The sequence below is a fragment of the Serinus canaria genome, chromosome Z, assembly GCF_022539315.1.
Source record: "Serinus canaria isolate serCan28SL12 chromosome Z, serCan2020, whole genome shotgun sequence".
In the NCBI taxonomy this organism is placed as follows: Eukaryota; Metazoa; Chordata; class Aves; order Passeriformes; family Fringillidae; genus Serinus; species Serinus canaria.
Genome location: NC_066343.1, coordinates 7,682,483 through 7,694,872, shown reverse-complemented (window position 1 = coordinate 7,694,872; position 12,390 = coordinate 7,682,483). Strand labels below are relative to the sequence as shown.

The following is a 12,390-nucleotide window of genomic DNA, read 5'->3' as shown; positions in this document are numbered from 1 at the left end:
ATAAGTGACTAAAGCTGGTAAGGATGATTCCAGCTCCCACCCTACACCAGCCCCAGAAAAGGGCAGGGGGCATGTGGTGAGCAGAGAAAAGGCAAGACAGAGAGAGGATCTCCCGGGAGATGCAAAACAAGCTCCCTGGATTGCCAGGACTAGTGGTGACACGCGCCAAACAAAGGAACTGCTACTCTATAAATGAGGCAGCCGGGACCAGCGCTAGGCTGACTCCAGCAAGAGCAAGCTCCGTGGGTAGGCACTGGAAGAGCAGTCGGGAAAGAATCACAGGAAACGTCTGATTTTGCTGCCTGTTCGCCCCCTGACCTGGTTTCCAGAGGCACGAGTAGCAGAAAAGTAAGTGACAATGGCCTCTTCTCTTTACAGCTATCTTCCCCTCTCTTGGGCTTATCTTGCAACTTTCTTAGGAAAGCAAATATTTCCCCTCAGAGCAGGGAATATCCTAAAAGGGATATTCTGCAGTGGCCTTTTACCAATTCTCTGGATTTTCATTTCTTATTGTGGCACCTCTGGTTCTTTTCATCAAAAATTTAAGAGTAAGGCATCTCATCTGACAAACAGCCACTTACAGTGGCTGCACTTCATCAAGTAAAGAGACAGTTTGTACCTGAACTTTCCAAATTCCTAGTCCCCACAGAGACTCAGTGAGTCAGACCTTACCAGGACAAAATATTGATTGGTTTTATTGCTTTTGAGAGAAATGTTGGTGGTGAGATGTGGAGGAAACGAAAGTGATTTTATAATCACTGTTCTTAACTCTTCCTAGATTTTCTTACAGCTGTATAATTGCACATTAGGCAAACTCATTTATAGCACTGCAAGCTGCTGTAAATCAGAGTTATTGTACTGGTGCAAAAGGATTAGACAGAGCATCATAGATTCCCTGAGTTTAGAAATAAAACGTAAGTGAGTTCTCCAATGCTGTTCAATATTTAAAACAAATTCCATGCAAAAGCACAAATAATCATGTACTAATTACTCACTTGACTGTGTGGAAATTCATTGACAGTGTCAACAGGTAAAAGCACAAGGAATAAGTTTTAAATTCCAATCCTCACATATTTAAAAATATCCTCATACTTTACTGGTCATCTGTGTTACAGCTGATGCAGATGTAAAACATATAGGCATTTGAATATTCTGCAATTCAACAAAGCACTTAGGAGGAAAAGCTTAACTGTTTTTAAAAAAATTCACTTTTCACAGTTAAATATTAGTAACTCTCAGATTTGTGACAAAACTTTTGAAACTGCCAGTATAAAACATGTTTCTATTTCCAGGGGTAGCCTTCTGCATAAAGCAATTTTTTTGAGAAAGGTAATAAACAGCAAAACAGGCAAGTTTTTTGAAGTAGCTGTCTCTATCCTTTCTGATTTCCTTGTAACACTACAGGACAGTATTTTGTTTTCAGAATCTTTTTCCACCATGCATTTCTGTATGATTTCACACAGATACAAAGAAAAAAAGAAAAAATAAAGACCAAACAAACAATGAACTGCAAAGCTAACCAACCAGAAAAAAAACCCAGAAAACCAGAAAAAAATCCAGAAAATAAAGGCAGCTTGGTTTTACTGCCTGTTTACAAAAATCTTTACAGTATTGATATGAGTAGGTGATCCAAGGAATGATGTGCTCACAGAGCCAGCATGCCAGGCAGGAAATCTGAGGACTAAACACAGGTGGCTGAGGCAGGGATTATCTTCGAGCTGCTGCTTCTCTCAGGAGCAGCCCCACAGAGGTTGGTGGCAAGACATTCAGGGGAAAATGGGGCTGTCTTGCAGTGGTTTGTGTCTCACTTTTGGCAGCTGCGTCTTGCCGTGATGGCCACGTTCCTCTGTGCTCATGGTGACCTCTGGTCTGAGGCACAGCAGGCACTGGTGTGGCCCGAGGTGGGCAGCAGCCTGGTGGGAGCTTTGGCAGGAAGACAGGGCACTGGGTGCTGTCAGACCTCCAGTCTTGCTGTGGCTGCAGTCACAGACAGATTTGCCACCAGCATGAGAGCAGAGCTGGATAGAATGCAAACGCAAATATTGTTTGGGGGCCACGTCCAAACATAATAAATATCTACCTTCCCCTTATGCAAATGTCCTTTTCATTGGCTGGATTTCCCCCTTTCTGCTCCAAACAACCCCTCTAACAGCATGAGGTGATGCAGACTGCTCTCTGCTGAGCTGTAAGATGTGTAGCATCTGGTCCCACTCCTCACTTGAGGGAGAATGGGGTCTTCTCTATATGCACAGGCAGGACAAATGTTTTCTGCTATTCACAGCTGCCCTCCTGTCTCCTCAAGCCAGAGAGAGGGAGGCAGGAATGGGTGATGCAATGAGGTGGGAGAAATATTGGTGGGGAACAGGGTTTTGCACACTGGGTCTGGGGAAAAACAAATTAAAGAGAGACCTAAAGAACTCTTGGAACAGAACCCAACTGTTTTTCTTCTCAATGTTTACCTTAAAGCACTGTGAGGGTGTCTCTCTGTAGTACTTGGGCTGTTAATTTGCCAGAGACTGTTGTTAGAGGAAAGCCACAGGAACTGTCATTCAGGCCAGAGAAGCACTTTTCCAAGAGAGACTCTCAGATTCTCTGGAACAGAAAACAGCACAAGTGCAACTTCAGCAAATAAAAGCTAAACCTGGCAGAGTGTTTCTTTCTCAGCTTAGCAAGCTGTCATGCCCCTGCCAATGCACTGGAACTCCATTTAGCAAAAGCTGTTGCAGCCCATGAGTGGGTCTTTATTTTTTTGTATAATTCATCTTTCTGCAAAGAGCCATAAAAAGTATTGAGCAAAAGAGAGCTACATGAAAACAACAACAACAGGAAACCCCCAAACCCCAAAAAAGCCCACTCCCATGTGCAGAGTGCATTTACACTCCATGTGTAAACCTTTCCTTGAGCTACATATTCATCAAGGTTTTGGCCACATACTCTGTGCTCTCTCAAACCCCATCTGGGTGGCAGCCCATTCATTGCTTTGCAGATCTTCCTTTGCCAAGGCAGGCCTGGAGGGCATGATGACACAGTGTGCATGCTGTGGAGTCTGATTTTCTCAGAAAGCAGAGAGCTCTTCCATGCTGAAGACCTGAACCCTCCAGGAGGGCAACTGGATTACAAAGCTCAGCAACCCAGGAGCAGCACTGGGTCAGGTGAAAGAGCTGCCCCTTGGAACTGGTATCTTGTGCAGTGTAGTAACCCCAAACACGAAGGGTGACTTAGTCCTGAGACCTTCACACAGCTGCTTTTGAAGACTCCAGTGATTTCCTTTTTCTAAAGGTTCAGTGAGAGCACAAGTGTGACTGGAAGTGCTTCTGTAAATGCTGCCCTTAGACAGGAGGGCTCCCAGGAGCAGAGATTCTTCTATGTGCATTTTGTCCTAGATTTAAAGGCTCTAAAAAAGGTAAATCACTGTGTCAGCATGGACTGGTTTTTATAGTGCTTTTGCTGCTCTGCTCTCCTGTGTACCGTGGTGTGATTGTCACATAACACCCCCAACAGAGGCATGAGGCAGAGAAAGGAGCCCTTGTTTACTCCTGAAGTAGTTCCTCTTCCCACATCTTATTTGAAATTAAATGAAGTTCGCTGATAGTGTAAGGAATCACCCTGGAGATGCAGGGAAAGGCTCTTGTCATTCATTATACCAGCACTGCAAGGCTGGGCCACCCTGTGCTTGTGTCTGCTCTAACACACGAATTCTTACATACACTTGACAATTTTTTTCCACAAACCTTGCAGAGGTTAATAAGCAGGAGGGTCAAGGAGGTGCAGGGAAAAAAAAAAAAAAAAAAGAAAGATAAAAAGAAAAAAAAAGGAATTTGCCTGAGGCAAGAGAACTACAGAAACACAGACAGAAGTTCAACTCCCTGGTTGCCAGCCCAGCATTCACTCTCAGCACTGAGATCTCTCTGTGTCCTTGTCCACTGGTACACCTGTGGGATTTTGGGTGGGAGGCACTTTGGGAAGGGTTAGCACTGAGATGCAGAGAAGCAGCAATGGGGAGAATGAGCTGAGGAAAGCTGGGGGAAGAGCCTGTACCTAGTGGTGAGCTGCTCCTCTTGCAATCCATCAGGCTCGGGGGCATTGTCCCCTCTGCCCTTCCTTCCCCTCCCAGCCCAAAGAAAGTCCCTGAAATCCAAGCAGCCGTGCAGCAAACTGCGCATAGTTGAGCTGCAAGGAGTGAGTTTATTCCTCCTAGGGAATGGGAAAAAGAAAAAGCCCCATGTCAGCAATAGGTAGTGTTTTGTCTTGTAATACCCATGCTCAGCCTTGCCCTCTGTGTGAAGCTGAGCGCCATGCTCTGAGGCCTCTGTGAAACTGAAGAGAGGAACTGCGAATTCCCCCTTTCTCCTCCTGCCCAAATCACAGGGATGCAAAGCGAACAAAGCACAGCATCAAGGAGGGATAGCTGGAGAATCTTTGCTCCCTGCGGCAGATCGGGCTCACAAGCACCTGCCTGGTGGAGGAAACAGGCACCATCTGCTCTTCTGTTGCCATTTACTTAAGGGCTGGGGGGACTTAACAAAATCCAGTGCAGTGTGTTAAATAACCAATTTTAGCAGGCACCGGGTTTCCCCTGTGGAGTGATGGCGTGGCACCGCAGGTTTACTAGAAGCGCTCCAATTCTTGGTGGCAGGAGGCATCTGCTCTCTGATTAAGATTTGCAGAAGCAGGTCTCCAGCGGCCAGTTTCAACATGGATTTAACTTCACCGAGGTCAGAGGTATAACTTGAGGGAGGAACTTTCTCGTCCAAGATCTTTAGTTAATAGCATCCTGCTAATTATGACTGAGTGCCGGGCTGCCGGCGAGTCCCCTGCCAGCCCTCAGACATTAACCGCTGGCTCGGGGGCCATTTGCTGGGGAATGTCTGGCAGAGATGTGCTTTGTGCCTGAGCTTCTCCGCTGCTCTGCTGCTGCCTGGATTGCCTGAAAGGCTTTAGCGCGGAGAGGCTGTGAGAACTGCTGCTGGGAGAGATCTTCATCTCCTCCGCCGCTCAGTCTTTTGTCTGGCGAAACTCGCGGCTGCGCTGGAAACAGCCAGAATTCCGCCCACCGCACATTTTTATATTTTTCAGATGGGTAGGCAGGGAGTGCAAAGAGCTTCAGTTGTCTCTTTGGTGGATGGTGGTGGCTTGTTTTTTTTTTTTTTTTTTTTTTTTCTCTTTCTTGCTGTTGGAGCAGATTCGTTGGGGCTATTTCTTTGCATAATTCTCTTTACATGCTGCAGATGCGCACCGTAGCTCGTGAAACTCCATTTACACCCTACTTCTGGACATGCCTTCTTTACCTGAGTTAAATCCTTTCCTCAGTGCAAAATGCTGTCCTTCAGAGTAATTCCTCCAGTGAAAATGGTGTAAACTTCCAGATTTAGGTTGCTGAGAGCAGAATTAATCCTCCTGATTTTAAGTTGCTGTTTTACCGGATTTGTAATTCTCAGCTAAATGTGGGGCTGTTAATCTGTGGTTAGGAAAGGTGAGCAGAAAGTACAGAGTCCAAACCTGCAGGTTAGTGCAACAAAACTACGTGTTATTTGTACAAACAGGTGATTTCTGCACAGATTTAAAACAGACCAAGTAGATAATATGTATTTCCTACAGTACATCAGAGAAAGCTAAAGAATGCATTGCTTGGTTTTGCAAAATTAGCAAAGACCTGAAGTTGCAAATAATACAAAATTGAAAGACAAGTTTGGTGAGAAGAGTTGGAGAGAAGGAAGAAAAAGAAGGAAGGGAATGAGACTAAAGAAATGGAAATCAGATCCCTTGCCAGCAAACTGGCTGCATTTTAACTAGAAGGTGCTGTGCTTACAGAGAACTCGAGGGATGTGTAGGTGACTAGAGAAAAAAGCTGTGCTGAAACATTATAATCACTGCAGGATTGGACCACGATAATTTTTCTGCTATGTTTCTAATGGAAACTCCAAGCACAACAGGAAACCCCACACCAGTAAAGAAAAGAAGGAGAATTTAAAGTGGAGAGATGTATTAGATGGCTTACACCTGAAACAAAGCTCACCAAAGTGCTATCCCTGCAGGAGGAGGGGCTGGGAAAGGAAAGGAGCTGTTGTTTGCTGATCTCGAATAAATGTCAGAAATACAAACACACGTTTTTGAAGCAGGAGCTGTTCTCACAAAGGCATCTGTTTGCTGACAAGGCTTGTGACCACAAACGTAGCATTGTCCTTTCCAAAGGCATGAGTGGAGAGACAAAGAAAGCACGGCGTGAAGGGAGTAGGATGGGTTTATTTTTTCACCAATAACACGACTAACAGGACAAGAGGGCATGTTCACAGCACCAGGGCTGGGTGTTAACCTGCTTTCCTGGAGCGCTGTGCTGGGGGCTGTCTGCAGCAGGAGGAAGACAAGAGGCAGACTCTCTTCTGGTATTTGTAGCTGAGATGTAAACAGGTACCCAACAAACACTGACCCACATGGCAGAATTACAGTGCAGAGCCCCAAAGGCCTGGTGAAATACAGTCCAGTCAACCCAGAAGAAACAAGGAAACCCAAATAACTTCCCCTATGTACAGATAAGTATGTCTTCAGAAGAAAAAAAAAAAAAAATAAAAAAATCAAACAATAACATGAACACCAAAACAGAGGACAGAGAAGGAAGCAGGTGGCATTCTGCATTTCACATGGAACTGAGCAGCTGCTTGGAAGAATAAATCTGTAAAGGCAAAAGTTTTGCCTTGGGCATTGAAAACATTGCAGTGCAGAGAAGCACTGAAAAACAGTGTTTAAATCTGTATCACTGATGTGGCAGTGCTCTTGCCAGAAAGGTACATGCAACATATCTGAGGTAGGTGCAAAGCACCAAACAGATTTATTCCCACAAAAATGATACACAGAGTAGGAGAACAATAAAAAAAAAAAATAATAAAAAGAGAGATATAATCCCAATTTGGATCAAGTAATGAGTCTTAAAAAGATGAGAAAAATTCTTAGCAACCTGAAATATAAAGAATTTGTTTTTTAAAGGAGCCTTTCATGAAACAAGGCTGTTTTGATGAGACAATTTTCTCACGCCCTAAAGGTATGACAGTAATTTCAGACCTGTACCAAAACAGAAATGTGTTACCAGTGTAAAGGCCAGGGCCAAGGGGAGCATGAGAGGTGTTGTCAGTGAGAGCAGGCATCATTTACAGTGTTCAGGGGTGTGCCTGTACTGGCTGCATCCCCGACCAGAGGTCTCTGAACACAGCGGTGACAGGATTCACAGTGCGGCAGCTGTGTTCCCCTGGCAGCTGGTAATTCGTGCTGGACTGGAACTAGAAGGAGCTGGGCAGGAACTTCTCTGCCTTGGCTCCCTGACAGGGCATCCCAATTAAACTGTGAGTCACATTTGTGTTTCTTTATTCCCTTGGACTTTTACAGTGTGCTATGGGGAACCCCAGGTGTCTTACATGGTGTAAGTCTGCTTCAGATGGAAACAGGATCACAGCTGGGCTGTCATCCCGAAGTTTCCTCTTCCTGGAGAAGAAGGATGCGATTCCCTCTGCTCCCCACTCCCCTTTAGAGGACTACAGTAAAGAAGGGTTTGCCAATGGGTATAAAAAGCTGAGGTTTTCACATGCATAAGAGGGTAAGGAAACATTTGTCCTTTAGTTTCTTGGCTGTGGAAAGCTCTTCCCTGCTCCAACTGCCTGCATGCCAATGGCATAAAGAGCTGCTTCAGAAATGGAGTATCTGTCTCCTCCAGGGCAGTGGGAGAGAAGGGAAGGCACTTTCCCTTGGTGGTTGGAAAAAGGTTAGGGCAGCACAAAGAACTTTTGGCAGTCTTTCTGGTAAATGGCATTTAAAATCACTGTGCAGCTCTTGCCTCAGTACTCTTCTCTGCCAAGTCTGTTCTGGGCACGGGGCTGCCTTTGCTTGGCACTGTGAGGGTGGACAGGGAAAAACTGGAGAGAGGTTTTGTCTGGGATGCCAGCATGCTTTGTAGGAATCACACTTTCCCCCATGCACTTATCACACTTGTGGCTTAAGTCTTGGCATTTCTCAGAGGCTAAAGGAGAAGCCAGACTGAAAAGTGTCTGCTACCGGCATTGAGCAGCCACTGTGGGCTGGGCAGGGAACCCGACTGCTCAGCCCTGGAGAAACAACCACAGTCACACATGCCTGTGGTGTGGGCTGGCTGCTCACTGAAAGCACACGGTGAAGTCCCCCTGGCTTAGTTCCAGTTAGGAATCACCAAGCTTGGGTCAGCTGGGTGCAGACTCCAGGGAGGTGTGAAACAAGGCTGGGAAAGCAGGGATGTGTTCTGCACTGAGTCTGCCTGTTTTCCCCCATAAAAAGTGCATGTGTGGCTCTCATGCAACCTGGTGAGATGACAAATGCATGGTCTGTTGGGAATTCTGCTGCAGGGGGAGCTCCGAGGAGAAGCTGGGCTTATAGCAGCAGCTATAAGCATATATAGCAGCAACAAATGCTTGTATAAGGAAATTAAACTCCTTTACTTCCTTTGTGAAGTTCTTACTGAACTCTGGCATCCGGTTGCATCTCTAATATTTCTGATTATGACTTTAGGGTGAGTCTGTGAAGGACACAGAGGACAAGAGCACCAGCCAGAGAGGGTAAAAATTAGAAGCCTAACACCACTCCTCTGTGCTTGCCGCTGGCCCAGGGGTTAGAGCAGCCCTAAAAAAGCAGCCTGTGTGAAAACCAGGGGTATCCAGCATTCACTCACCATCTTCTTTGCTTTACAGCACCTTAAGAATGACAAGGAAGATCTTCACCAACACCAGGGAGAGGTGGAGGCAGCAAAATGTCAACAGTGCCTTTGCCAAGCTGAGGAAGCTCATTCCCACCCACCCACCAGACAAAAAACTGAGCAAGAACGAGACGCTCCGCTTGGCCATGAGATACATCAACTTCCTCGTCAAGGTCCTGGGAGAGCCAGGCCTGCAGCAGACAGCAGTGGCAGCTCGGGGCAGCATCCTGGGGTTCTTCCAGCAAGCCCCACACTTGCAGAGCATGGAAGAGCTGACACTGATTGAAAACTGTGGTGTCTCCTGTCCTGGCATGAGCAGCAATATAGTAGAGTGTTGGTCAGAGGCATCATCCCCCTAGCAGAAATGAGATGCGCAAGTCTCGGTTTTAGTGGGATAGTCCCTCACTCCTGGCAGAATCTGTGGGTTGCTCTTCCATGTATTGTGATTATTTATTTATTGCTATTTAATTGGCATTTTTATTTAATAGGATAGGAAATCCTTGGTCGTGCAAAAACCTGGAAGTCCAGATGGAAAACTTGTGATCTCTGGGAGCTTCGAAGGACTCGCTGCTGTCGTGGCAGAGTCCAGGCCAGGAGAGTCTTCTGTCCAGATCTCCTCCATAAATCAGGGCCAGAAATTCCTTCAGTGTTTCTGACAGGGAAAGAGATTATTCTCCCATTCTATTTCAAGGAAACACTATTGAGATGAAGAATTATGACAGTACCACAAAATTTATCCACAGCAGATATCTGGCCTCTGAAGTGAAAGGTTTTGAGAGATGTGATATTTGACACAGTCTTCCATGAATTGTTCTAGGGGCTAATAACAAGTTCTCTCTTGAACTTGTGGATCTTATTTCTAGCTTGATTCTTTTTTTTTTTTTTTTTTAATCTAATTCCTAGCCCTTGAACCTGGCTACATATTTCTTCCACAGACTGGAGGGACCCCTTATGTCAGAGCAAGCACATTAAGCAAAATTAAATGTTAGGTTAAAGCAAAAAGTACCGATTCAAAACGACAAAATACATAGTCATAGGTGAGTTTCAGTGGGTTCAATAGGCAAAGTAAATCTCCTCCACAGCAGTGACAGGTGCACTTGAAGGAAGATGGTCAGCTATACCCCAGCTGCCTTAAAAGCCCATCAAAGAGGTTGGTGACTCAATGCCTTTGTTTTTCTGTAGGAGCTGTAGCAATGGGGGAGGTCCTCTTTGGGAGGTAGGTCCCAGGACAAAGGCCTCAGTGAAAACCTTTGTGGACAAAGCTATGTCTTTGGTTATGCATGCATACCTCACTGACTGCCCTTAAACTCTTGATTTCACCTGCTCTAGCTGAGGTCCTCCCACCTGGATTCCATCCCAAAGGGGCCAATGGAGCAAGGACAAAGAAATTAGTGTTAATATGTTCCATTTGTGAGTCACTGCCCTGTAGGAACCATCACGCTGTGGGTGTTTTCATGATAAGCTGCATGAAAGTGGCCACTGTGGGTTATTGTTGCCCACAAAAAAATCCAGTCTAATTTCCTGACTTGAGTTATAACCTGTGCCAGCCAAGGCCTGGTCTGCTCATGTGACTTATGAGCAGCCCAAAACAGCAGAGAAAATGACACCAGGTTTAAGCAGAACGACTTTCCTGTGAGATCCTGCTCCCACTGACACAAGTGCCTCTTGATTTTCATGTGGACCAAGGAACATGTCAAGGCTTAGCAAAGACAAATTGCTCATGGCTGGTGAAGAAATGTAGCTCCTGTAGGCCGAGGTATGTCCCTGGGCTGTTTCTGTTTGTTCATGAGATAAAGAGGTGCTTTCAGAAAGCAGAACTTGGGTTTGTGCATGCAGCATGTACGGCCTTTCTGCATGAGGGGATTTGGCATCTGAAGCTGAGCTGCCTTTCAAAGCCTCACCAAGCACCAGGTGCACCAAAGAAGCCAGGACTGGCCCTGCTGTGGGGATGTTGAGCTGTCGTCAGCACTGACAAAAGCCAAGGTCTGACAAGAACACAGCTCACCCCATTCAGCGTTGGTGCTGGGAGGTACAGGCATGACAGTGGACAGATTTTGACCAAAAGAAAGAAAAAAAAAAAAAAAGCTGGAAGGGTTGGTGTTGATTTGGTTTCCTTTCTGAACACTGCTGACACTTTGCTTATCCCTGGGTTTGTGAGGGGCCAGGATGGCCCTGGGGAGCAGCTAAGTGGAAAGGAACCAAGAGTCCTTTGTTTGTTTCTCCCCACCTCTGCTCACCTTAATGTGACTAAATGGAGCCACAGCCTCTTCTGCATGGCACCCCAAAGGTGAAGAGCCACATCCTCCTCCCAGCTTTCTGCTGGCTTGCTGGAGTTGCAGCAGGACAAATTAGTCCAAGTAAATCAGAGCACACTTCCTGCTGAGGCGTGGTAGTGCTGTTGGGTCTATCAGTCACTTGCTATCCTAGGAAACACAAATCACCAAGGAGAGGAAAAACATCTTGTGAGCAGCTGTTATACTGGGAAGGGAAAAGAAAACCTGGCAATTTTGTAACATAACATGCTTGTTGTATTTTCTATGCTAAAAACCTTCCCTTCTTGTTATTGCTTCGGTTCATATCACCATTTTCTTTGATCTCCTTTCAGTTTAGGAGCTCCCTACTGTCACATTCACCAAGTATTTCCCTAGATCTCTCTACCAAAGATTTCTTTTTTTTGGTCAAGTTTCTTCTTTGTGTTTTGGGGATTTCTTATCTGTGTCATCATGAACAAATACAGTGCAACTGATAACACTTTGTGCTATATGATGTTATTTAACACTTAATATATTCCAAATAAAGTATTTAAGAAACTAATCTTTGTTGCTCTAAACTTCTTTAAAATTTCATTTTACATTTGCATACCACTCAGTAGAGGATCTCAAAAACCTTAGGATGTGAAAAAATCCTCCTTCCAGCAGAGGATTTTTCTGCTGTCTCTTATGCAAGAGTCTTGGTGGTAGAAACAATATTATCAGATGACGAATAACAACAGGAATTCTTTGTTTATGACATTTTCTTACACTTTTAGTTCATATTGTATTTCCATCTATGTGCTAAGAAGATTTTGACTAGCCCTTGAAAAAGAAAAATAACTAAAATTTAATTGCACAATGTTGTTATTTATCTGTTCCAAACATTCACAATTCAAAAGATTTTAATCAACTTCATTTTAAAAAGCATATGACACTCTAAAAAATTAATCTGGAGTCCATTCTTATCTGGAGATGTTCAGAGAGGCACAACCTAAAGATTCAAACAGGAGTCCAGGTTTGGATAAAACAATTATTTCAAAGTTGAGGGGGGCATAGGATGTAAAGCTGTTCTTTCTGGCTAACATCTGGTGGGAACAATCCAATCCCCAACCAAATCTGAGGCTGGGAGAATGAGAAGAAGCACTAGAGTGACAGATGCAGAAGTTGTGAGGAAGAGATGGGAAATCACTGGATCACAGGGACAGTTTCAGTTTCATGTTTGATTAGATATCTCACATCCCCGAGGGTGTTCTATGAACACCAAGAGAGAAATTTCTGCACAAAATGTGTGTCAGCAAAGCATAGTCTCAAGGAATTATATACAAAAGTCATGAAATCAGCAAGTGTGAGGTTCAAAATGTATTTATGTGTTATGTCCAGCATGTATTTATACTGAACAAGGCAATGTCACCTTACAGAGAGTCCTCT

The 12,390-nt window shown here is 44.9% G+C and overlaps 1 protein-coding gene across 1 annotated transcript; it reads left to right on the top strand.

The window, feature by feature from the left end:
- The first annotated feature begins 270 nt into the window (after positions 1 to 270).
- Positions 271 to 9,073, top strand: TAL2 (TAL bHLH transcription factor 2). The gene is made up of 2 exons (XM_009098293.4): positions 271 to 348; positions 8,706 to 9,073. The coding sequence occupies exon 2, from the start codon at positions 8,716 to 8,718 to the stop codon at positions 9,067 to 9,069; it is 354 nt and encodes a 117-aa protein (XP_009096541.1). The 5' UTR covers positions 271 to 348; positions 8,706 to 8,715; the 3' UTR covers positions 9,070 to 9,073.
- The last annotated feature ends 3,317 nt before the right edge of the window (positions 9,074 to 12,390 follow it).

Bases quoted from the DNA above. Each gene is read 5' to 3' on its own strand.
- TAL2 (XM_009098293.4), top strand. From the start codon at position 8,716: ATGACAAGGAAGATCTTCACCAACACCAGGGAGAGGTGGAGGCAGCAA.